This window comes from Pyrgilauda ruficollis, unplaced genomic scaffold (genome assembly GCF_017590135.1).
Source record: "Pyrgilauda ruficollis isolate IOZ18807 unplaced genomic scaffold, ASM1759013v1 scaffold41, whole genome shotgun sequence".
NCBI lineage: Eukaryota > Metazoa > Chordata > Aves > Passeriformes > Passeridae > Pyrgilauda > Pyrgilauda ruficollis.
In genome coordinates this window covers 8266757-8293325 of record NW_024525601.1, presented here as the reverse complement: position 1 = coordinate 8293325, position 26569 = coordinate 8266757, and the positions used below count along the sequence as shown (strand labels likewise).

The 26569-nt window shown below is 37.5% G+C and overlaps 1 protein-coding gene across 1 annotated transcript in view; it reads right to left on the bottom strand.

The window, feature by feature from the left end:
* Positions 1 to 1062: 1062 nt before the first annotated feature.
* TTC39C (tetratricopeptide repeat domain 39C) overlaps positions 1063 to 26569 on the bottom strand; it is a 37284-nt gene continuing 11777 nt past the window's right edge. Inside the window, exons 3-14 of the mRNA XM_041477760.1 lie at positions 25152 to 25280; positions 24071 to 24185; positions 20256 to 20610; positions 18735 to 18903; positions 12280 to 12373; positions 11373 to 11480; positions 10782 to 10891; positions 9980 to 10103; positions 6964 to 7061; positions 5962 to 6066; positions 4261 to 4299; positions 1063 to 3628 (exon numbers count right to left, since the gene is read on the bottom strand). Of these exons, the coding sequence (XP_041333694.1) occupies positions 3539 to 3628; positions 4261 to 4299; positions 5962 to 6066; positions 6964 to 7061; positions 9980 to 10103; positions 10782 to 10891; positions 11373 to 11480; positions 12280 to 12373; positions 18735 to 18903; positions 20256 to 20610; positions 24071 to 24185; positions 25152 to 25280 (1536 nt within the window). The 3' untranslated portion in view covers positions 1063 to 3538. The remainder of the gene's footprint in view (positions 3629 to 4260; positions 4300 to 5961; positions 6067 to 6963; positions 7062 to 9979; positions 10104 to 10781; positions 10892 to 11372; positions 11481 to 12279; positions 12374 to 18734; positions 18904 to 20255; positions 20611 to 24070; positions 24186 to 25151; positions 25281 to 26569) is intronic.

Below are 26569 nucleotides of genomic sequence, written 5' to 3'. Positions count from 1 at the left end.
GTGAAGCTCTTGTGCAAAGGGGTGCTGAGCAGGGAAGAAATATGTAACTATACCCTGATAACCTGTGGTGAGTCCAGCTGTGGGGTCCAAACACACATCAAAAAAGTAATCAGATATAGAAATAATTCAGCATTTAATTCTGGAAAGGTTGCCTCAAGTTGAATTTCTGAGTGGTAGGAAATGGTGGGGAACAAGCCACATGAGCCGGAACACTTTTCACCATCTCCTAACAATGGCACACTTTTGTGACTTAAACAAGTCTATTACTCCTAAATTTCACTTTGTGCTCTAGGCTGCCTGCAAAGTTTCTGACAGATGCCACTGGCTTCCCAATTGCCTTAAAATAAAAAGATAAGCATGAATTTACTTAAGATTAGCTTTAACAATATTTGTTTATGATTGCATAACCTCTAATGAAAGTGCTTCCTACCACTGTTGGTGTTTCATAATAATTGCTGGAAAGGGAAGTTGAGTTCTGTACAGGCTACTCTGCTTCCACCCACTGCAAGGTTTGATCAGGCCTACATCAACCTAACACCTGATCAGACTTCAGCAGGTACAGAGCAGTTCTTAAACACAAGTACAATCAATTGCTGGAAAGACAATCACATTGCTGCAAACTGAAAAGCAATTCAGTACAGCATTTGGGGAATTTTATTTAGAAATAAACCATAACTAGAATATGAAACAAGCATTCAAAGTCAGAGAAGAAATAAAAGTGCTTGCTTTAGAGTAAATTAGAAACACTTTTCAAAGGTATAGGAATGCAACAAATAGAATTGTATGTGGTTCTTTTTCTTCAATGACGAACAAGTGAATTTGATGTCTTAAAAATGTACCTTAGAGCTCCTTCATTCTACGGTTGAGCTCAACATGATGTAACTCACTTGCTAATCCAAGAGACTGTAATTATACTGGAAGAAAAAAGGCTGGAGGCAATTACTGACTAGAAAACTTTGTTACAGAGTCACTTAACATCCCAGAAGTTTTCCCAGTACTTGGTATCATCTTGTTCAGGAGGTCACCAATTAGAAGTCAAACTCAAGAAGCAAAGGAACAAAATTCATGTCCACATTTCTTTTAATTTTACTCAGAAATATAAAAGTGCAAGTTCTGTAAATTAACAACATTTACAGTACATCACAATAAATATGCCACCTTGTGACATCTAAAAATTCTAGTTATTTATCTGAAATTAGTCGTACTGAGATAAAAACTGCATCAACATCAACAAAAAATACCTGTCCCAGTAAAGATGGCCTTAATATATTAATTAGCAAGATGCATATTCCATTATTGCTATTAGACCATGCCTCCGAGTTCCACAGTATAAAAACTTACTAGTTTACACAAAAGACCATTGATTTTTTTTTTCTCATCACAGGCACAATCTAACATAAAAAATAATTTTGCCATGTACAGTGTAGGAGGGTCTCCTATGAGGAGAGGGGGAAAATAATTAATACAGAAACATACAGTTGTGATGATTTGCTAAGCCCACAGGAAAGCTGCACTTTGCACAGAGTTATTGAACTGTTACATGAACATATAATGTCTTTCTATACCCACTCCTGGCCTGGTGAGAACAGGCCTTTTGGTAAATTTACTACAATTTTCTAGCTACCTCCAAGTATGCAGACTCTAAATATCCCAACACAAATTGCATGCAGGTGCTTTGTGTCCTGAACAGCCAAGTCTCACATCATATTTAAGGAGTGTATTTAAAAAGAATTTTGCCAGTAGCTGCATCATTCCCAGCTATTTACCCAGAACAGACTGTCTGATTGAAAAACATTAAAAGTCAGATAGGACAAAATAAGATTTCAAGTACATTAAAGCCCATTTTTAAAATAATTATTTGAACTCTAAGCAGTCACTATATACAATATATCATTTTCTAGTCAATATTTATTTGGACTGACCAAATAAGGTTGAACACCCATTTATGACTCAGTATTACTGTCATGGTGGAATAAAAAAATCCCAGTGTACTACCTGTAACACACCTAGATTATATAAAAATAAAACTGCTTTATAAAGAGTTCCTCCTCTCCTTCAGGAACTGCAACAGAAGTGTTAAACTGCTCTAGGAATGCCTTTCATAGCAGAACTGTGTCTTTCTAGAGAGAAATGAAAGTGTCTCAACCATTTCATTTGGCCTACCAAATAGGACATTACTTCTTTCCTCCATATCAGTCTTGCTTTAGATGTAACCTCAAAAGCAAATCAATGAAGGTTAAGTGTGGGCAAATCTAGAACTTTGGCAACATGCTCTACAAAAAGGTAAGAAGAAACAAAAAAAGCTTAAGCTAAGGAACTGTTTAAGGCAACCTGACCAAAGTAAAGATAAGGCTTTTGGATAACTATTTCCAAGGATATCCAGTTTTCTTAGCTTTGCAAAGCAACATAATTCAACTAACTTTATGGTCAGATTTCCATTCATAAGCTTCTTTAAAAAAATAGTTACCTTCCTAGAATATAATATTAGCTGAATATAAAACATAAGGAAATACTACACATTACGGACAAAAGTAAAAAAAGCTACAGATAAGCACACTGATGGCCAAGTATTAGAAATTATATAATCATGACAAAAGTTTTAGGCTCTCTGAGGTATTTCAATAACTTAACACCACAGGCTTGAAATACGATACAGAGACTGAAGATATTGTAATATTGGTGTAACTACCAAAGCAGTTTTGTGGGTTGGCTTTTTCGTTTTTGGTTGTGGGTTTTTTAAATACCTTTAAAGGTCACTGCTGTAAGGATCCAGCAGCTTGAATGAAAAACATGTAAAATCTTAATATGATATTCAGAATGTAAGAGCCGAAATAGGAACTGCCCAAGCAGTAGTTGCATGTCAAAGTATTTGTCTGGAATGTACCAGAAGCAAAGAACTTAAATATTGACATCATTGATATCACAAATATGAGCTGGGTTGGAAGGAAATGGATGAAGAACAAAAAGGGGTGAGAGGTTTAAAATTCACCATTAGCCATCATGAGGTAACTGGCAAAAACCACAAAAATTTAGTAAGATCTGCTTTTTGTGGCTGAACAGTTTTCCTCCTCCTCCTCCTGTGTGCTGGCTAATACTTGAATAAAAAGGAATATTCTGACCACTTCCAACTTCAACATTTAAAGCAATTACTTATATTGAATTATTCTAATCAAACCAAAAGTGCTCCTCCTAGAATTTTAGATGTAGACCTGTTTTAAAAGGTAAAAATCAACCTTGCCAATGTTGTTGAAGTAAATCATGTGCTTATTTAGGCTCACCCACAGAGTTACAAGTAATTGTGTTCAGCTCGGTTTGAACAAAATAAAAAATGAAGAGTTAAAAACACAAGGTCACTTAACCTTCTTCCTGGTTGATTTACCTTTAGTTAAAATTGTAATGTTTTTACTCTGTCATACTAGGAAAGTGTCTCTGGCACAAGTGGTTTTCAGAAGAAAAGCTGGACTTCCCAACAGCTCTTTCTTCTGCTTCATCCTAAAGTGCAGGAACTGTGGGAAAGGACAGCAAGCCTTCCTGGCGGTCACTGTGGAACCACTTCCCTTAGAGAGGCTAAGGCTGCGTGTATGCGGACGTGCAATCTGTTCTCAAAGTCATAGCCAGAAAATTCCTCCTGGGGGGAAAAAAACAAGGAAAAAAACCCCAAACATATACCTATTAGCCTCCTTCACTTCAGGATGTGCAGATAATTTTGCTATTAACGCTTAAAAAATCATGTTAAAAGAGTCCAAAGAAAAGAGGTGAACTGGCAACTTCATGTTGCAATATCCCCATAGTACCCATAGCAAAGGAATTATTACAGAACTTCCAAGTTGGTAAAGAGGGCAGATTGAAGCCCATATAGTTGAAGAGCACCTGAAGTGTTCTACTAATCCAAAAGCTCCAGAAATTCCAACAGGCCCAAGGCAGGAACCAGTTGGAACAGACAAGGAATGGAGAATTGTCATTTTCAAAATTTTTGTAGCCAAATCTTGGTTGAAAAACTTATCAAGGTTCTAAGACTTTCAGGATCTGCCAGTGATGTGGGCTCTGTGTGATGGCTGACCTAGCAGCACATACCTATGGAGCACACATAAATGTGTACCATGCACATTAATGTACATTTACGTGATAGGAGCTGTAGATTACAGGTGAGGGACACCACCACTTAACACCCACTCCCCCCTCCCCAAACCCCTGAAAACACAACCTCCCAAATGCCCTTTCATTTTAGACAATTAAATTAGAAAATGTCTTAGTTTTTACCTTGGCTTGGAGCAGTAAGGTTTTGCCTCTTGGCACAGTCTACAAAAAGACAAACATTGCATTGGAAACCTATCACAAATGTTACAGAATACAGTTTAAGTAAATGAGCTGGTGAAGCATCTCTACCTTTCAAAAAGGTACTGAGCAGACAAAACCCCCTCAAATTAGGAAACTGGAAATACTAATGAAGCACCCAGGAGAAGCACTATTATGTATTACTAGTCTTCTACAGAAAAGGTGAAATTATAGAAATTAAAGTCCTATTCTCTTTCTTAAGCATTATGGAGCTCTAGCACAACACCCCAGCTACTAAATGAAATTTTGTATAAACAGGAACCACTCACCTCTAGTTCTAGCTCTTGCTTTCCCCTACGCCATTCCACTTTATTGAAGTCAGGCATCATTTACCTCCTCATTTTCTGAGTGCCACAAGAGGGAGTTTCCTCCACATCCTTCATATGCTAAACACTACCACAGCTCCTCCAGCTGAGGCTTGTTCAGCCCTCAAACACCCTACATGGGGCACACTCAGTTACTGTGTGCACACACTGCATGTAAAGCAGAGGGAAGAAAGGAATGCTCTCACATTCTTCACATCTTAACATACTTTCACTACCCACATTTTTTGGGGTTTTTTTAGACACTTGACAGATCAAATTTAAACGCGAACATGGAAAGAAAGGCAGCAGGAACTGTTATGGGACTCAGACCTTCCTTCCAGGCTTCAAAGCCCAGCTCTAAGTCTTAGGGCAGCAGGGTTTTCAAAAAGAACATTAGTTTTAAAAGCATTTTCTAGTTCTGTCCTTTGACATGGTAATTGTCTTTATTAAAACATTTTCCTCTCTTTCCCCCTTTAAGGGGAAGGCTCAACTCTAACTAAATTGTGACAACATCAAAACAAACTGAAAACAGAATCTTAAGAATATGAGATACTATCAGCCCACTACTTCATACCCTGTGACCACTTCCCCCCTAACCTGCCGTCTGATTAACAACACAAAGTGGCCTAAATTCCAAGGACTGGGGTTACACATTTAAGGAGAGAAATGGCACCAAGAGTGCTGCACAAGCTGCTCTGGTTTAAGATTCTCTGAGGCAGGGTATGTGCAAAGACCTGAACAATTAAATGTATTGTCAGCCAAGCCATTTGAGCAATCTGAAAGCCAGGTGGATTATTTTCTTCCACATCCTGAAGAACAAAACCCTTACTACTCAGGGTGGAAGTCAAAATGCCCACACAAACAGCTTTAATGGAATTTAAATTACTAAAAAAAACACCTGCTATTTTAGGAAGGCATCAAATTGTATTTGGAGAGGATAAGTACAGGTGAACTTTGAATGGCATCCAACAGGATATTAAATAGGTAAGAAAAGGACCTTGGGCATCTACCAGACTAAATACTACCTGCAGACAAGAAATCCCTGCCTACCCAGGGCATTCTGGTGATGCCTTTGTTGCCACCAGCAGCAGGAACGCTCTCAATATTATAAAACTAAGACATTGTGATCTAAAACACATTCCATTTCTTGGACTGAATCCCCACCCCCCACAAAGTTGTAGGTTTCTTTATGGTGGGTATAAAACAAATTTTTAAAACTTCATATGCACGGTCACCTACAAACTTTGTTTCATCCTTTGCATAGCGGTATGCTGACTCCTTCCACTACTTTTTAAAGTTTAAAAATAGGTCATGCCATTACCTCTGGATTGTCCAGCAGGATACAGCCAAGTTCATAGCAAGCATATGGCTGTACATACAAGTTGCTTTGACGGCAGAGTTCATCTTTAGCAGCTCGCTGAAAGTACTGTAAAAATGAAAGGAAAAAAAGAAACCAAAGACTGCAGAGGTACATTAAAATTGACTGGTTGTTACTTCCAAACAATGCAGAAGCACGATTCAACTTTAATCTGTAGAAATTAGCCAAAGCTAAAATGAGAATGTATTAAAAATTTACAATGGTATAGATTCCTAGATGTTTTTACCAACACTACTGTATCAAGGCAAAATTATTAGTTTGGATTTTTACCAAGTATTATAGTGATGGATTCAAGAGTTTTCCAACTTAATATTGAAAAAAATATTAGCTCTAACAAGAAACTGTGACACCAAAGATGAAGTACCCAGATTATTTAAGGTATGTGAGAAAGAAATGGGGCAGGGGGAAGAAGGGTTTAAAGCCAGCATCTTGCTGCTTATATGAATAGCATTCTATTCTGGGGAGGAATAAGGAGAGTTGTACCTACAGATCAAAACCTGGAGTGGTGGCAAAATTATTCTTTGGAATGCGCTAATAATCAAACTCCTCTCTCTAACATGTCCAGAGAAGAAGCAGCAAACCTGTACCTTCAAAAGGACAGTCTCCAAGGTACTTAAAAAAACATTAATTTTCTTTGATGGACATCTAGCAGAGCAAAAACTTTTCTCTTATTCTTTCCAGCTTCCCCTTAACTCTTGTTACTACAAACCACTTTACTGCCATGTTCTTTCAACAAAGCCAATTACTTTCATGCAAAGAATATAATGAAGACATGTTAAATCAGAAGATTTTAAAAGAAACTGTTAGAATTCACATACCAGAATGATCAATGGCATTGAAAAACTAATGACTTGCTTAACACTCTTACTCAAAAGTATTCACTGTTTTTAAAAGAATAGTTTTTAAAATAGAAATAATGGAGGAAATTATCATTTAACTACTTACCTGAATAGCATCTTCAGAATTTCCTAAACATTTGTGTATGGCACCAAGAAGCAAATTCCTCAAACCAGCAGCAGATGAATCATCCACATCATGACAAGCTTAATGAAAAGATTCCAGTAAACAAGGTGGATTGAAATACAAATACTTTCTTAGACAAGAACTGTGATTTACATTATCTTTTAGTATAATATTTAATTTTTTTCCAGAAAAAGGAGATGTTAGTAACATTAATAGAAAAGCAACTAAGTTGTTTTCTTTTAAATACAACCCATTCTGTATGAACCTCATCAAGAAATCTGTCACTCATGAGAGCAATTCCTAACAGGAATGAATGGGTTGAAGTCAAAGGCAGTTGGTGTGTTCTTCTCACAAGAGGAGGACTGATCTCTACTGGTCTTTGAAATAGCCACTAAAAGGTAAACTTAAAAAACAATAATCTCATTCTGGTGTTACAGAACACCCACATACTGAAAGAAAAATACACAGTGCAAGTTAGAAGGAGTACAGACCAAGCAATTCAAACCTGACTTTTTCAGAACTGAAGCCAAGTGACAGACGTACAAAAATTTGTACTGGACTTAAGAACCCAGTCTAGAGTGTTTTGGCATCACAATTCTCAGTGATGATGGCAGGATAAGGTTAATTTGCCAGACCTTAGCTGTTCCACAATCTGGGGACAGACTGTGCCTCAGCTGAGTAGTGCTCTGTTTCCAGGAAAATCTGAATCACAACGCTTGGAACCCTTTCTAAACGAATCAGATTCCATTTTGATCAAGCTTATTAGTGCCAGCTCTGCTAAATCAAGGTGAGTTCTATGAGGAGCCATTTGCACTTGCCCACACCAGCACCTCCAGGAAGGAGAGAGTACAGGGCTTTTCATCCCATAACTGCTGTGTCTGGAGCAGTGCAGCTCCTTAAACATTTTGCGTCACAGCAGAAACCCTGCCAGATCTTAACCAGCTCTGCATTCACAACACAGATAATCCACAACCCAAAGAAGCCACCTATGGATAACTATAAGGTGGCTTCATGAAGTATCTGCATTGTCAGTTCTTGTGTGGATTACAAGTCTCAAGTTATTTGGCATTTTACTTACAGAGATGCAAGTGGGTACAAATTAGTTCCTTTAAGTCATGTTCTAGCCCTGAGGAAAAGCCTGGAAATCCACCCCGACAAATTACAATCCAATTATTCATGACAAGAGGAAACAAATGTGGGAAAAAACCTATTATTCATGTTTTTGAAATACACATAAGGTGCAGAAATAACATTCACTGCACAGAAAACCTTCAACCAGGGATGGCTGATGCAGACATATTTGTCAGTGTCAAACTCACAAGCAATGTATCTCTGAATTTGAACCCATACTGCTATTTCACATTAAAATGTGAACCACTGATTGGAAGCTTACACGAGGGAGACCTACACTGCCTCTGAGTGTGCGGGAGAGAATGCAAACTCCTTACACCCTCTAAAGTTGACCACTCTGAAGGCAAATGACAGCCAAAAAAAATACTCGAATTTATTTTGATGTGAGTAAATCTGATTTTAAAGCCTACCGTTACCTTTGTGACTAGAAAACTAGGAATCTATAACCTACTGCCATAATGCAATTTAAATGGACAAGTTATCTCAAATTAAAACTGGAACAAACATCACAACTAGTCCTAACTCTTGACTTCAAGACTGGAGTTTTCTAGCATAATGTGAAAATTGTGTACAATCCCCAAAATTCCATGATTACAAAAAAAAACAACCCATGGCAATTTTTATTTTATTTTCTAAATGAGCAAGTAATAATCAGAGGATTTTAGAATGGTTTGGGTTGGAAGGTACCTTAAAGACCAGCTAGTTCCAGCCCCTGCCAACCTTTCACTGGACCAGGTTACACAGAGCCTTGTCCAGCACGGAACACTCACAGGGATGGGACATCCACAGCTTCCCTTCCCTGCTCCAGTGCCTCACCACCCTCACAGTAATTTCTTCTTAATATCTGATCCAAATCTGCCTTCTTTCTGTTTAAAGCCATTCCCTTGTGTCCTGTCACTCCCTGCCCTTGCAAAAAGGCCCTCCCCAGCTCTCTTGCAGGTTCCGTTTAAGAACTGACAGGTTCTCTAAGGACTGCCGGAAGGCTTCTCTTCTCCAGCCTGAACATCCCAAACCCTCTCAGCCTGACCTCATAGGAGAGGTACTCCAGCTCTCTGATAATCTGTGTGCCCCTCCTCTGGACCCACTCCAACAAGTCCATGTCTTTCTGGTGCTGAGCACCCCAGACCTGGACACAGCGCTCCAGGAGGGATCTCACCAGAGCAGAGCAGAGGGGCAGAATCACTTCCTGGACCTGCTGGCCACACTCCTTTTGATGCAGCCCAGGATGCAGTCAATGGGCTGCCAGTGCAGATCATGTTGAGCTTCTCTTCAACCAGCTTGAAACTGTTTGCAGAAGGCAAACAAGAGTGATTGCTGGACGGAGTAAGAAACCCTGAACACCTCATGGTACACACTGCTACAATAAGCTCCACATGGCAGACACCCAAAGTCATCTGGAGACTAAGGAAGAGGCAATTACTCACCACTAAGGTCCCAGGACAAACAGAACACCTATCATGTCATAGATAACCTCACAAGTTACCTATTTCCTCTCAGAAGAAAACTGACATGCAGGAATGAATATGTAGTTTTAATTTTTTTCTATTTTGTTGTTAGGTTTAAATGAGTTACATTTTGCTTTGTGACTTGAAAGAGTAACTACTGTGCTATTGTTTTATTTTAAACCACAGTTAACAAACAGCTATATGCAGCAGGCAGTTACAACTTCTCCCAAAAACTTGTAAAAATGAAGCATTAGGCTGAATCATAATGGGTCACTATTCTTTTGTTACTCACCTGTATTTTGCTATGACACATGCACAAGTTAAAATGTTCATGCTACTGCAATTAGCTACTCCACCCAACAGCATAAAATCATACATCTCATTTTAAAATGTAAATAAATAAATCAAGGAGCCATATATACCTTGACTCATATGCTGTAAGTTCGAGAGGGAACAGTTTGGAAGGGCTTTCCATAAGTATAACACTTCAATGGACGCCAGGACACAGAGCTCTTTGGTTGGTATTTGTTTCCTAAATCTATCTGCCTACAAAGTACAAGAAAGAAGGAAGGGAGATCCATAATCTTTTCCTTTAGAGGGAACATGATATTTACAAACAATATATCACAAACACTAATTTTAACTGTTTTATAAAGTCACCCAACAATTTTATGAAATAAAAGTCAGTGGTAACTTTGCCTAAGGATTTTATGACTTAAAAAAATCAAAATCTTGCAACTAATTTAAGAGCTTACATATTGATCAAAATTTAAACCTCCTTGTATGCACCTGACTGGGTTTTACTGTATTTCACAGTCCCAATACACACTGACTGGATGCTGAGACAGTACCATCTGCAAGATCACCAGCTGAGAGCTATTTCCTAGACAACTCCCAGCTCTCAGAAACAACTAAGGCTTTCACAAACAAGACAAGATAAAAAGAAGTAAGGAAGGCAAAGCTAGAAGGAAAATTACCAAAGCAACTACAGTATCATGTATTTTTATCTTTAATAATTACTTTGGTTGTAGAGTGAATAGCTAATTCACATTTCCTTTGTCAGGTCCTTCAAATGACACTATTATTTTTCCACCCTATTCCTTCCCACAAATTCTACAGAAGCAGGACAGCAGAAAAGAGATGCATCCTGCTAAAGAAAATACTGAAGTAAAAACTGAACTGTCATCAGTGTACCAAAACAAGTCAGCCTATGCAAAAATTAACCTTTTTCACTGAAAATTGTTCAATCTGATTGTTTTTTCTCTTGAAAAGCTTCTGAACTTCCTTGAACACATTCTGAGCACCATTGACATCACCAGTGGCTCCTTGACACACTGCAAGAATACAGAAACAAAAATACATTAACAGTACTGGGATATGAAACAAGAAAAAATAAGATTAGATATCATATGATCACAGAGAAAAATCTCCACACACTCACTTCCAGAAAGTTATCTAGACTGGAGATTTGACAGCATGGTAATCTCAACTCCCCCAGGTACCATCTGCGTTCATTAAAAAGTCAGTACTACTTTTTACATCCATTAAAGAAAGTAATACCACCAAGCTTGTAAAGTGGTAATAATTCTATCTACATGGAGAGAGGTGTACAGACAGGCAGGTATATGTATGAGCATGCAAGTGCTCATTATGGAAACAAACACAATTGTCCAAGTCAAGCCTGGCACAAACCCATATGTGCAGCAGGCAGTGTGGAAGGCACTATGTGCACCAGCAAGTTTCCCAAGAGAAAACAGAGCCAAAACCTTACCACATCACTGACTTCCATTTCCCCAACACCCTGGATATACCCACCTGCTGTTAAATAAGCATAGTAGCACTGGGACCACCTGGATTCATTTTTAAGCCTTTCGAAGGACTCAAAGGCGTCTTTGAAGTTCATCTCTATCATGCTGCACCAACCTGAAAGCAACACTGATTTAACTTCAGAGGAAGTACAGAAATTCAAACTCGGTGTCAACATTATTGGAATACACAGTTCTGTTGTGTTTGTTTTGTTATGAGAGCTGGAGCACGTTTAACAACTATAAAAATAACTGGAAAATTAAAAACAAAAACAGATGACATACATTTAAAATCTGATTTAAATTTACTGGGACATTTTGAATTAGAAGATTCCATAGGAAATAATCCACATTTCAGAGCAGGAACAAAATTATATACCAAAAGCTCTCATTTTAAAAATTTAGATACTACATTCTGTAGAACGTTGAAACTTACAAAGCTACTACTTTTTGCATTATTATTTTCTACTGTGACAAGATCCCATTTAAAGCTTGAAGCAACCTATCTTCTCCACTGTAAAGACATGTATGCAAATTAAGACCATATATCCTGCTACTGATAGAAGGAAATGAACACAAAATACAGGCCCTGCAAACTGTGAAGCTCCACTAAACTGATGAGTTTTTAGCACAGAAGTGGTGAATCCATAGACAAGTCAGATGAGTTTATTTCTAATTTTAAATAATACTCAGTAGTAGGTTAACAGTTTGCATCACCTTGTACTTGCAGATAATTTTGTTATGAAAGTGTTAAATTCTACTTGTCTAAACAAGAAGATCAATACCATAATCTACCCAAGACAAAGGCCAGTAATCTAAAACCTCTTTTAAAACCCTAGTAAGAAGTCTACAGTTTGTTTACTGAAGCTGCCAAACTTGAGACTGAGCTATTTATGGTGAGCACACATCCAACGTACCTATTTCATATAAGCAGACGTGTTGAATCTCCCTTTGGTCTGTTGCAAGTTCCAAAGCAGTATGAAATGAGGTCAAGGCACTATTAATTTGACACTAACAAAGGTGAAAGAAAAAGAAAAAATTCAGACACCAGAGATTTGATAGTGTAATAGCTGCCAGATCAGATCATGTCTTAACTTTCAACCTTAAAAATCAGTGAATATATTCCTCCTATGTGCTATTAAGTCCAAAATTAATTTGGCTTGTGCAGTAAGCATTTAAGTTATCTCACTTCTACTTTTACTCGTCATTCCACCTTTAAAAATCATATTTTTAATATCTGCTAATGAAGTTTAGTTTTCTACACAAGAGGATACCTTTAGTGTTGGATTTCATTTATTTTGAACTTTTCACCTCTTCCCATATGCCTCAGAAACCCCTTCAAGTTAATAGAGAATTCAGAAATGCTGCATGACACGTAAGAAGATAAAAAGCATATGAGAGAAAAAGCATTTTGATAGAATCATTAGCTAACAACAGCTTAGCAAAAAGAGCTGACGTTTTTCTAAGAACTAGAATGATAGTTCTTTTGACAACCTGGTGGTCTCAGTCTGGGATGGGACTTCTCCCTATCAATCATTATGGGGGGAGGGGAATGAAAAGCAATATTTAATTAAACATACTATATATTCTAATACAGCCTATACCCACTTTAATACTGTTCCTGTATTTATTATCACATACATTTATTATAATTTATACAACAGAAGAATTTTTAAGCTCCTCTTTGCTGACTAAGCATGTGAGCAAAAGAAAACCTTGAAAATGCAAACTCACCATCTATACCAACATAACTGAATTTAAAAAATCCTACAAAAATCTGCAGCTTTGTAGGTTAAGACCAGGCACACACAGAGCTCTGAAACGATTCTATTAGATTTTCTTCTTTGTCTCATCAGGGAAAAATGGTTTAGTTGCTAAGGTATGATTTAACTGTAAATAATACACATTGCATCAAGACAACACAACTGCCTGCACAGGGAGCCACAGCTGTATCAATATAAACACTGTACACTTGGAAAGTACAACAGTGATTGAAATAAGATACATGGTGGCAAGGCAGTAGAATATACAACACAGAAAGACAGGTGAGTTATATTTGCCCTCAAAACTGTCAGGGAGCCTGAGCCAGGTGCTCCTTGTTCACTCCTCTACACATGACTCCAGTGACACTGCATCACCCCAACACACCTTCCTGGGAAGTAACTGCTATGGGCCCAGTCTCACAGAAAAAATAAAATAACATCAGTTGAGAACTTTATTTCTATGCTAGGAATTCAAAAGGTCTGCAAATCTATGTTTTCAGTGCTTCTGAGGAAAATTACAAAAAAAAAAAAAAAAAAAAAAATATTTAGTTCTCTTCAAAGATACACTGCCTTCTAAACCCCTGACCATGCTGAAATAGAAATCACTTATTCCATACAATGACTACTGGCAATCATTGTCTGCAATGCTGTACACCTGCCTGGGGCAGCACAGGAAATACCAACCAGCTTGCAATACACAAGTCCAGTTTGTTGAATATTCAAATATTCTATAAGCCACCTCTCTAACTCTCTACATCTCTCATGTGTTTTGACATCTGCCTAAGTTTTCCTTCAGCATCAAGCTCCTTTAAGTATGTTTCAGAGACATTCATTAATAATTCAAGTTTCAATCATCTCCAGGGATTGCATCAACATCCTGGAATATGAATTACTACTCTTGGTGTTAGTTCTTAAATTAATTACTTTCTGTTTACTGCTTAAAAGAACAAACAAAAATAATTACAAAGTCTAAGAGTCTGCAAGTGTAACATCCTGGCTGCTCCTGAAATTGATGCTCTTGAGATTTATAAAGATATATACAAACGCTTGTAATTCCTTCAATAGGCATCACTCTTTGACATAATACAAAGACAAAAAAAGACCAACACATAAAATATGTAATATACAGAATTACAAAACCATAGAGGATTGTGAGAAGCCTAGTCTTACATTTGTGGACTTCACATTAAAACTAAAAGCACCCCAACCCAACAACTAAGCATCTACAGAGCTTACCAAGACAATTCAGCTTCCCGAGACAGCATGCATTTCCCAGAGTTCTTCTGAAATCTCAGGACACTTTCCTTCTCTATTCTCAATCACCACTCTGAATTCATAACGCTTTTAAGAAGTCATGCTCAGAAATAAGGGAAAACCAAAAATCAACTTCTAAAAGCTAAAAATTTACACCAGAGGACATTATATGGCTGTTTCAAAGCCTGTATTTTCTACTCCTTAACATACTAAAACCTATTTTTCCTCAGACAAGTCACAAAATCAAACTAGAATAACACTAGGATATAGTATTTTATAAGAACAAGTAACTAGAAAAGTCAGCACAACTCCTGAAAATAAACCTTGATGTTATGCATGCTCTGCAAATTTTTTTGCTTTTGACACTACTGTGATTTTCTTTCAGAAAATTCATTTAAGACTTCTCAATACTTGTTATTACTCTTGTCCTCAGTCTGCTTTTCTGTACCATACCCTCTTCACCCCTAAATAAGAATGATGGTGCTCATACCATAACATCTATAAAAGGTAACTAAAAAGCAAGAGGTGCTTGTAGGCATTACATTTAAGCACATGTTACCACTGCATATTTTTTGCAGCCTGCTCATCAGGCACACTTGGTGCACACTTTAGCACACCTGAAAGTACCACTGGTGCTCTGCCTGTCAGCTGGAGTATTTGGTAGTTTTTCCTTCAGACTATTTACATGCACCCACATCAATGGAAAATATGAGTCAAGCCTCAGAACCTGAGGGGTCTTTTTCAGTTTTGCAGCCAGAGATATCCTGTTGTTTATATATAATATATATTTTGAGGCTGGAATATGTACCATATAATCACAAATCAAGCACAGAAATGTCCATAAAACCAGCCTTAGTGAATTATGCAAAAGTCAGTAAAAATGCTACTTTTAATACACAGTCTCTTAATCTACTCTTTGGAAAGAAAAAAGACATTTGATCAACCTAGCAGTGCAACCTTTAACTTTCTGATGCACTTTCATTCCAGCCTTTCCAGGATCTTCCTTTCCTTTCCCTTAACTTGCCCAATTCAATAGTCTCCAAATGCTTTCAGACTTTTCTCTCAAATCTGGGAGAAAAAAACGTGATGGATAATCTGCTCCACATTTATCACACCTGTAAGGCTACTTCTTCGAAAACTGAAGTCTGCTAAGGGTTTTACTAATATCTATTCATGCTTCTTGGGGCACAAAGCATTATTCAGTCCCATGCTGTTCATTTGTCTTTTACAGACAAGAAGGTTTCACAGAGACGGTGCTTTCTCCTTGACTGCCTTCCTTGGCAATTTTCTCCTTTGTCCGATTTGTGTCTCACTGTCCAGTCCCAAATTACTGCTCCTGCCTTTTGAACAGTTTCCCTGTCTCCAAGGGTCCATGGGCTGAACTGTGCTCCTTATTGGTTTTTTCTCCATAGAAAAGAAAAGACACATACACACAGCATGAAGGCTTCCTAATGGAAGCTGAATATACCATCAGCTGAAGGCTACAAAAAATGTATGCAGGATCACAAGAAAAAAGATTCGATGGACTGAGTGCTAGCAGGCCCTAATGCAAACCCTACAATCAAAAACGGAACACACAAGGTCTGAGTAACACCTAAGGTCCTTTTATCCATCTGTGCTATTATATTGTATCACAGAACCGTTAAACTACGACAGATGTGAAAGAAGGACTCTAAACTATATAAACATCAGCTCAAGGTATACTTTTAAGTACCTATAGGTTAAAATATAATTCTGGTAAACCACCTGAAACAATGTTCCATGCCCACTGGAAAGAATTTAAACCTAACTGTGCACTAACAGTTTCAAGGAAGGCCAAATAACTTCCTAGGCTTTGCAGGAGCTCTCCTCACCCACCTTAGAAATGAGGAGGAAATTACAACTCAGCATTTTAGCCTGTAATGTCAGAGCATCTGTGCACTTCTGGTTCAGAATCACAGAATTGTTTAGGCTGAAAGAGACCTCAAAGATCAGCCCAACCTTTGACCAATCACCACCTTGTCAACTAAACCACAGCACTAAGAACCACATCCAGTCATTTCCTGAACACCTTCAGGGAGAGCGGTCCCACTACCTCCCTGCACAGTTTGTTCCAAAGCTTAACAACCCCTTCTGTGAATAAATTACTCCTGATCTCCAGCTTGAACCACCCCCTAGCTCAGCTTGAGGCCATGTCCCTCATCCTATTGCTCACTGACTGGGAGAAGGGATTGATCCCCAGCTGGCTACAGACTCCTTTCAGGCAGTTGTAGAGAGTGATAAGGTCACCCCTGAGCCTCCTCTACTCCAGACTAAACAATCCCAGCTCCCTCAGCTGCTCCTCAAAGACTTGTGCTCCAGACCCTTCACCAGTTGTGTTGCCCTTCTTTGGACAAACCAACAACCTCAATATCTGTCTTGAATTGAGGGGTCCAGGACCGGACACTACTTGAGGTGAGGCTTCTCCAGTGCCTCCTCACAGGGGACACAGTCACTGGCCCTGCTGGACGCAGGGATATGCAATGGAAGCTGTAAGACCAATGCCCAGATCCAGGACACATGTAACCACAAGTGTGCTGTGCAGATACCCAGTACAGCTCCCCATGCCACTGCCACCAGTCACATTCCTTCCTTCACTATTATGCCAACAACATTTAAGCAAATTAAGCTGGAAAAGTCATACCAAAATCCAGAAGAGCCCAAGATACTTAAACTGGAACATTTGAACACAGCAAAATCTCTGTGACTGAACACGACTTGGAACAAAGAAATTATGGGGGAAGGGGGAAGAGGCTGCTGAATGGAAAAAGCACTCATGAAAACACACACATGAATAGCAAAGAGACATTTTAATTCCTGTCAGCAACCAAAAAGCTTTCTGCTGACTAAGGGCATGGCTACACAGCACAATGCACAGCATTCTGCCTGCCTGAGTTAACTCCATTAACATGGCCACACTGTCTCCATTCACTTGGAGCTAAACTTCACTGTCTCCATACAGTATCTGGAGTGTATTATACAGTGCATTAGTGCAGTATCATACAGTGCATTAAATAATGCAGTAAGATTACATTTAAACAACTCTCCTTTGAAATATTACAGTTCTCCAGAAAGGGACTGACTACAAAAAACTGACACTTCTCCCAAATATATTCTTTCTTTACACATACACTCAATTTATTAACCACTTATGTTTAGACTTTTGCCATAACTTGCCCTGAAAGTCAGACGAATCATCTGAATTTTATTCCTCATTACATTAAAATACCAAGTTATACCCTGCCTTCATTGTGTAGTTATTCCCTAAAAATTTGATTTTACCATAAGAATGGAATAGGCATATAAATTAATAAAACCCACCAAGGTCTTTCCTACTCAGGCAACAGCAATACTTCCCCAAGAGTGACAACTTGCCTGTGACAATGTAATTCCCAAAATGCACCACTGCTTTCAAAAAGACAGCAAAAAAAGAAAAACAACATTCAAATCCCATGCAAGAATACGCCTGCAAATCTCGAAGGGCACTGAAGCCTGTTCCTCTGCTCTGCTACTACCTCTCTGAAAATACTGAGCTATATTTGAAAGACTTAGCTGCAAATCTAGCAAAGAACGACCACCAATATCAACATCTCAATTAGCTCTTGTAATTATAATGTTGACATGAAGGGTTTGAACATTCTGGGCTTCTGCTTTTGTGTTAAGATTTTCTGGTTCATGTAATTGCTCAGAAAATATTCTGGTCTGATAAAAGCAGTAGCTAGGAGTTGAGTAGTACTTCAAACAGATTCTTAGAGAATAATTCAGCCAAAATCCATGAGGCTGCTGCAGTGTTTGAATAATGCTTTGCAATTCACAAACACATTCACAAACACATTTTCAGTGAATACATTTCTGCTCAGGTCAGAGCCCACCCTTAGAAACAGAAAACATCCTGGTGTGACCTCTGAAAAGCGAAGTAGTTATTTAAGGGAAACTACTGCAAGATTTAGCTGTATATGAACAACGCATAAAACAGAGAGGAAGATAAATACTATGTACTCAGCAGATAATACTCAATTTTAGCTTGACAAGCAAAACTGAAATAGCTCAAGAAATCTGAGTGGCCAAATGCACTTCCTTTTAGCACAGAGTTGCAGAAGTATCAAGTAGCTGAGAAATAATTTCAAAATGTCGTTAATTCAGACAGATCTAGTGGAAGAGCAAGGTCTGCACGTGAACTTGAAACTAGGAAGGACTTAATCCGATCTTTCTCATCTTTCCATGTACCTGCATCTCTAGTCACAATCTGCAGAAGCTTGCAAAGTTCATTCACATCAGAAAAACATAAGGAATGATCAGGAGGAAAAATCAGTCTAAAGGATGACAATGTGCAATACCTCTAATCGCTGTATCCTTCCCTTGAAGAACATGAATAGAGAAGAATTTGGATATGAAGATTCTTTTTTGGCAAGAATTTCTTTTGCCTCCTTCAATCCTGCCTTGTTATCGCTGCCATCAAGGGCAAAAAAGGGACGAACAACTGTGTGGTACCACAAGAGAGCTAATCTAAAAGAAATGTAAGAGTAAAAAGGATTACAGCTTGTAAACAGAAATTTAAGGATAACATTCTACACATACAAACTTTTAAATTACCCTGGAAGACAAAGACAGATATGAATCTTGTATTATACAATCTGGCTTTATACTTTAAACACAATACTACTGCCATACATCAAAGTACTCCTAAACTGCACCTGAACATACAATTCAGAGCACATTACACAAAGGCAAAGAAACAACTGAGCTCATACCATGAAAGCAGTTGAGCCTTTAGAACTCAGTAGATTTTAGAAAATAAAAACCCACAATAATACTTTGAAAAATAACTCTCTACTAGACAGGAAAACAAAAAAAGCCAAACAAAAAAAACCCAAAGCAAACAAAAACCCCAAAACCAAACAACAAAAAAAAAGCCCTGACAAAAATCAACAGAAAGCCCTGAACACACACCAGCAGACACTCCCGAAATCAATGTGAAAAAGAAATATATTCTGTGTTCAGAAAGATAGATATTTACATGACCTACATCACTCCTGGAAACAAAGGCAGAGCACAAAGATTTCCAAGACTATCTGAAGGAGAAAACATTCCCCAAATATATCTTTTTTTTCTCCCCCAGAAAGGAGAAAGATCAACAGCTTTCTGAAACAAACAGAATCCCAATTCTTCTCCTGAAGCAGAAGAGACTTCAGCTCTACTGTCGTGTTTCAAAATTGACACCTGATGGTACCCGCAGTAGGTCCAGTAATAAAAGCATAAATTTTTAGATAATGAAATAATAAAGCCATTTATGAGGGCTGTTTAAATTAGCTCTGGCCAATCCTTCAGCTCTTGAAAAGACCTGAGCACAGTATGAAGTGTTGAGAAAAAGAGTACACAAAAAATACTGTAAGGAACATCTCATTTTACTGAGATGCTAAGACAAACAAAAAAATTAAAACAACTGAAAATGTTTTGTATTAGTAGTAAGAAAAAATGGCAAAATGAGACCAGTGAGTCATACTAAGTAGTATGCTCTCCACAGCAGAGAATGTAACTCAGGTAAATTCACAGAGCCTTCAGGGTTTTATTTCCTCTGCTGGCATTTCCATTACAGGACATTAGAACTGCAGGTACTGAATACAGCAAAAAATACTAACCCAAACCCCAAATACATGTAAATAATTAACAGCAGAGATCTCATACATTAGTGAGTGATGAATTTACTAAACCATGGTATGTTAAACAACGATCTACCAGTTTATTTTACCTGCTGTTGTTTCCTTTAAAGCAACATGACTTTTTGGTTTTGACTTTTTCCCAGTTACTTACTTTTAGTACTAAGTTATCTACCAAAGCATTTCAATATAGCTACTCACGTAGCTAAAGGGGCCTTCATGTCCTTACTTTCACTTGCATACATCAGTGAGGAAAGCCCCTGTAGGCGGTCTCCAGGAAAACCCAGCAGGTTGATGATTTTGAGCAGGTTTGGGGGCACCATGGATATGCAAAGATGAAAAAGTCCATATCCAAAGCTAACAGCACCTTTCAGTCTGTTTAGCGAATCCTCCGTTACACCTTCTGCAGCAATATGATTATCATTTGCAGCATCAGAAGTCAAGGATTCCTGAGTTGTTTTCTTCTGATATATTTCCTGAAGTGTATTAATGTCCGTATAGCACTTATTGTAAATTTTCCAGGCTTTTCGGAGTATCCACCCACCTTTTATGTATGCTAAAAAAAAAAATCAAGGAAGAAAGAAATACTTCAAGGACATATTTCAGACGTGGAAAATCCTAAGTAATAAATGCTATTTTCCAAGCCCAAGATTCTTTATTTGCAACAACTTAGTGTATAAAGGATTTTGTAATAGCTACTGCTCCCTCAGAGAGGTCTTGCACAGTGGACACTAGAAAGTTCAGTGTGTACAACCACAGACTTTACAGCGGCACACAAGACAGAGGCAGCTCTGGTCAGCAATGCGGCAGTACAGTTGTCAGAAAGAGAGCAATCAAAGAACTTAGTGCTGGATTTTGTTCCACTACAGGGTGCAGATGAAACAGCTGCCTAGCAAACAGAGAGAAGCAAAACTCAGAAGAGATTACACCTCCTCTCTTAAGCCCAAATTACGTTAAAACACAGTTGATCGGAAAATACAAAGAAAAGCCTTTTCCTTTGGGTTAGACAGTAAGATTTTCAATATTATCACTTCCCTGCCCTTTGCATGAATACAGTGCCCTACAATTAAGGAAAAGAAAACACACACAAAAATTACATGGTTTGAAAGTATTTTTCAGTTGCCTAACTTCCTCAATTTCAAAAGCAATGTGGGTGCTGGAATTTCCCTAGAAATCTGGTCTTGAGCATTCTTGTTTGAGAATGACAGCATTCTCAGTCTGTGATCTTTATGGCAGGGAAAAGAAAGGCCTGACATCAAAAGAGAAAGATGTTAAATTTGTCTATTTAAACAGCAATCATCTTTGTTATAAGCACACCCTTTAGTAATGATAAGCGTTAAACATGAAACAAATAGAGAATATCCTTGCACACATTAGCTGTAAAAAACAGACACCAGCATTTTGGCTGTGACAGGGCCCTGAGAGTTAGGAACTGCAGTGACAAAGACTAACCAAAAATATAAGAAAAACATGTTTCAAGCAGCAGTGTTCTAAACAAATATAGACAGATTTGCAAAGATCAGTGTTATAACTAATGCCAGAATTAGACCATAACAGGTGGGGTGTGTCAAAGAAAAGCAAGATGCTATTAATAGTAAACAACTCTATAAAAGCCTTTGATGCCTTTGACAAAACCCCTCCCAAATCACAAAAAAAGCCCAACATTTCTAGAGAAAGTAACATCACAGACTAGACTGCCTCTTTTTGGATTTTTGTTATACAAAGAGGGCATGAAGCTAGTCTGATAGTCTTAAAAAACTGTACTGAAAAAGACTGTAAAATTTGAATTCTCAGTTATGACAGAAGCGTTCTGTCAACATCAACTTGGAAGTATTAAAAAAAAAAAAATGAATCCCCTCTCTTGAGATGAGTACTAAAGCATTAGAATAAAAAAATGAGGCCCCCAACCTTGATTCAGCTGCATTACAAGACAAACATTACTCCAATTTTAAGCAATTAGGTCACTTTTTGGCTGCAGAGAGCTAAAAGTTATGTGGTTCACCACAAGATGAATGCTCACACAACTATGCACAGCAGTGCAGCACGCAGGTAATAAGAAAAACACACATTTTACCTATCCTACAGATAATGATTCTGCCCAGAGCTAACCACTGTGTTCCAATGCAAGCATGAAATGGAAAAGATATGGTATGGTGGAAAAAAAAGTAGTTTTACACTTTGCTTCCACTGGTGTGCTGTCATGAACAGCCCACTAACACAGCATAACCATAATTTATATTATAAGGATACACCAATATAAAACAATCTAAACAATTAAAACAAGGAATTTCTGACTTTTCAAATATAAAAGTTAAATCCGGTCAAATCACTGAGTTGATTTCCCAACATGAAAGCAGTCAGACTCATGTCAGCTGTGGTAAATACTAAGAGAAGGTAGCTCAGTATTGCCAGGAGAAGCTAATGTCATTTGGTCTGCCAACAACTTTATGATGAAACTATTTCTAATACATCCACGAGGGTGGAAAAGAAAATATAAAATGTGTTAAGCATGTGAGAAACCAACTTGCGTGGCATCATATGCTTCTTGTCAAACTGTTCCAGGAAGAAAAACACAAGGAATTTTTCTCCCATCCACTGATCAAAAAATATTTGTCTCCTGGGGGTTTTTTATGTGAAATTACACTCATTTCATTAATCTGGCTGCTATTTCTGTGCAGAAATATGAAAAAATACCCCAAAGAATGTATATACATAAGCAGAAAGATAATTTACTTTAAAACACAAAATAATGGATCCAATAGCTCAGCAATGTCAGTAACTAGCAGTCACTGAGGTAGCATTTAGCTGCTTGGAATTTTAACTAAAGACTTCAGGTATATTTTTTGCTTAGTAGAATAACCCAAATATATAGCATGTTCTGCAATTCTCTACTACCCACTTTTCTCTGAGCTGCAGACAAGAGAGAAAGGGAACAGACACCACCTTCAGTTACAGCATCCAACCCAGTTATGCAGCTGCAGAATACATACTGAAACAAGGGAAAAAAGCTTCAAGAGGGAGGGAAAAAATAACTACCAGAAACAAAAACCCAGAACTGCATCAAAAATAGCAAGAAAACTCTTCGGCAGCACAACACAAAGTAGACAGAAATATCTCCTGAATTTCTGCTGACAAGAACCAAACATATTCTTGATGCCATAGCTTGGAATAAAACAAGTCTGTACATCACAGAAAGCATTATATCCTTGACTGAAAATTTTAAGTTTTATTTTAAATAATCTGAATGCTATTTCCTCATTTCTTTTCAGCTGATCAGTGGAGTTTAGTCTGTCTGCCATCTCTTGGTCTTCACTGATTTGGTAGAAACGTGAGGTATGCTCCCACTTTCTATATGACCTTGACCACAGTATCTTTAAACCTACCGATAAAAGCACATTTTCAGATTGTGCAAGAAATGCAGGAATGTAAGGAAACATCAGAAACAGCTCTGCAGTTGAAAGAAGGGTTTGTATCCAACACGACAGGATTACCCTGTTTGGCATGCAAGGACGCTCTCTGGTGACCAGAGACTAAGAACTGATTCAGCAGTTCCATGTTCAGCACATTCATTTAAAATTGCTTTCATTGACACTTTGTCACCTCCCTGAATTGTCATGAACAGAATACATATGGAGCATCAGGATTTTCCCAGTGGCCTGGATTTAATAGCCTCTTTTATCTTGCAGGCCACAAAGCACACAGATGCTACTCAGCTCCGTCCTAACTCCTCCAACACCTCTACGATAACATGTAACTTCTCTAAGGAGAACCAATTGAATATAATTATTGGTATGGAAAAAGAAAAAAAGCCCTAATTTGCAGCAATCCATCTCATTTTTCACCACTACCTACACAAAGGCAGAACACCTCTGTAAGTGTACCAGTCTTGGAATGTTTCAAATGGAACTGTGCTTACGAAACAATTATTTTTACTGAACGTCATATGATGATTTTATGACCAAGTTTTATAAAAAAGACATGCTAAAATATATCTAAACATGAAAGCCACAGCACACCTGATAACTCTTGTTTTACAAACGAGAGCACAGCCAAGTAGACTTGACAGTCTGCTACAATTATTTGTCTTTGTAGACGATCTACCATGGATAGAGTAGATTTTCGTCCATCAACCTGTTTGGAATATACAAACACAGAGCACAGTAAAATATTAATGAAGATAATACATAATACTTGTCTAAATCTGAGCAATTAAAAAACCCAAAATTTACCGAAATTGGTAGTATTGCTACTAAAATAACTCAGCATTTTGAAGTTCAAAACTACACTAAAATTTCTCAGATTATCAAGCAAAATCCTACTTAACCGAGAAATTTCACACATACACTACCAGTTATTTTCCCCAAGGCTCTACAAATTGTCAGAACACATTTAAATTTTATTTACTTATTACTAAATGCATAAGACATGCAATTAACAGATATTAGACAGAAAGAGCACAGAAAAGGGTGGATGACAAGTGGCAGGGTAAATACAGTGCCTCTTAAGAGCAGAGAGTTAAGTACAACAGGTTCAACACTTTTCACCTAGCAAACTAAACACTGAAGAGAAATGGCTTTTTTTTTCTGCTGTGTCACACTTGGCAGGCTGCTCACTGGTGCTTCTATACAACTACTTTAACTTGTTCTGAATCTCCATGCTTTATTCTTCCTTTATTATTTACAATGAAAAATCTAAAAAAGGAAGGAAAATTCCCTAGGAATATGCCTGGCTCACAGCAATCTGCAGCCTCAACGTCACAACTTTTGAACATTACTAGAGCATGGATGAATTAAAGTTAGCCTGAATTAGACAGGCTACAAGCTTCCTAATATAATTTTAGTAGGTCACAAATTCTGCATGTTCAGGAAACAATTACTAACATCCACAAAACCTGACACTTTAGAAGACACTTTACTCACCTGAGACTATGTATTTTAGAACAATTAGGAAATCTAAGTAAAATATTTGACTGAATTTCCAAATTTATTATTAATCTCAATGGCTCTTCACATACCAAAAATCATCTTTTCAAGATAAAAAGAGGACAGAAAGAAAGTTTCCAGAAAAATTTATTCAATACACAAATTATGTTCTTACATTCTTTTTAATTTTATTCTTGATTGTTTCTATAACTCCAGCTTCTTCACTTTCACAAAGTTTCTCTGTAGCCTTTAAGTCATCACATGCCAGTTGCATTTTCTCCTCTTCAAATGTCATCATGGCATTCTATCAAAAAACCAATGAATGGCACATTTGAATGATAAAAACCACAAATACTTTTATTTCTACAAAAACTGTGGGATAGTTAAATTTTCATAAAAACTGGACAATAAAACTTTTTAAACTGAAGTAGTAATACACGTACATCAGTGCCAGTACTTCTAACACAGAAACACTGAACCAGAAAATTGAGATCTTTACCAAAATCTCAAGACAATGAACTCAGAACATACTAAGGGAAAATCTCCATCTTAGCCCTTCATATACAGTCAAAGTGAATGCACTGTCAGATTACTTTAAGCAGAAAAAAAAAATCCTATACATTCATTTTTAATTTTTGTTATGATTTGCATCTGTGCAGGTATCTGGTTTTATTCATTCATATGTACATTCATTTTTAATTTTTGTTATGTAAGGCATGATTTGCATCTGTGCAGGTATCTGGTTTTATTCATTCATATAAACAACAGGCCTTCAAAGTCAGTAACAACAAACAGCTATTAAATTCTTCAAAATAACAGCCATAGTCCCTCCATAGGTAAAGAGAGAAAAAGAAACCACATCTGACTCCAACTACTCCTGAACCAACTGAAAAAAATTTCAGGACAAGTAACTTCTTTTCTTGGAGCTTATTAAACAAAAGCTCTGAATGACACAGGCACACCAAGTGCTGCTGCTATATTTAGAACAGCAGCTAAGCAAGATACTTTCAAAATCCTCTGATGCTGCACTGGTTCAGCACATCAGATAAGCAAGCCTGAGAGATTCTCTCTTTCCTTTCTCCTCCCCACTGACTTAAAAGGAAGCATATGCCCCAGGAGTTTTCCTAACCAGTGTATTTTTCCATATTGTATACTAGAGAGAATTCATATTTATTTCATTCACAAATAATGTATTTTTGGCATATTATAGTAAATTCTGTCTTTCAAAAGAGTATTACCATAGATAATTTCTGGTGAGATCTAAGATGAAGCAGCAAAGTCAGAATAAAGACAGTCTAAAAAACAAGATCCAAACACCTTCTAATACACCTGCTCAGTTTTTATACATGGCATTATAATTCCTAGTATGTTATATAAAAAAGCATTTAACAAACCTAACTTGTTCATTATGACTTTTTAGTAAATCCATATTCCCAGTTCTCATCTATCCAAAATGGAAGCAATGTGAATGGATTGAATTAACAACTTTAACCCAGAAGTACGGATGGAGAAATCTTCAACAGCAAAAGCTACCAGAAAAACAGGCATTCATGAGTTTTATTTTAATCAAATAAATAAATAACTCCACTGCTC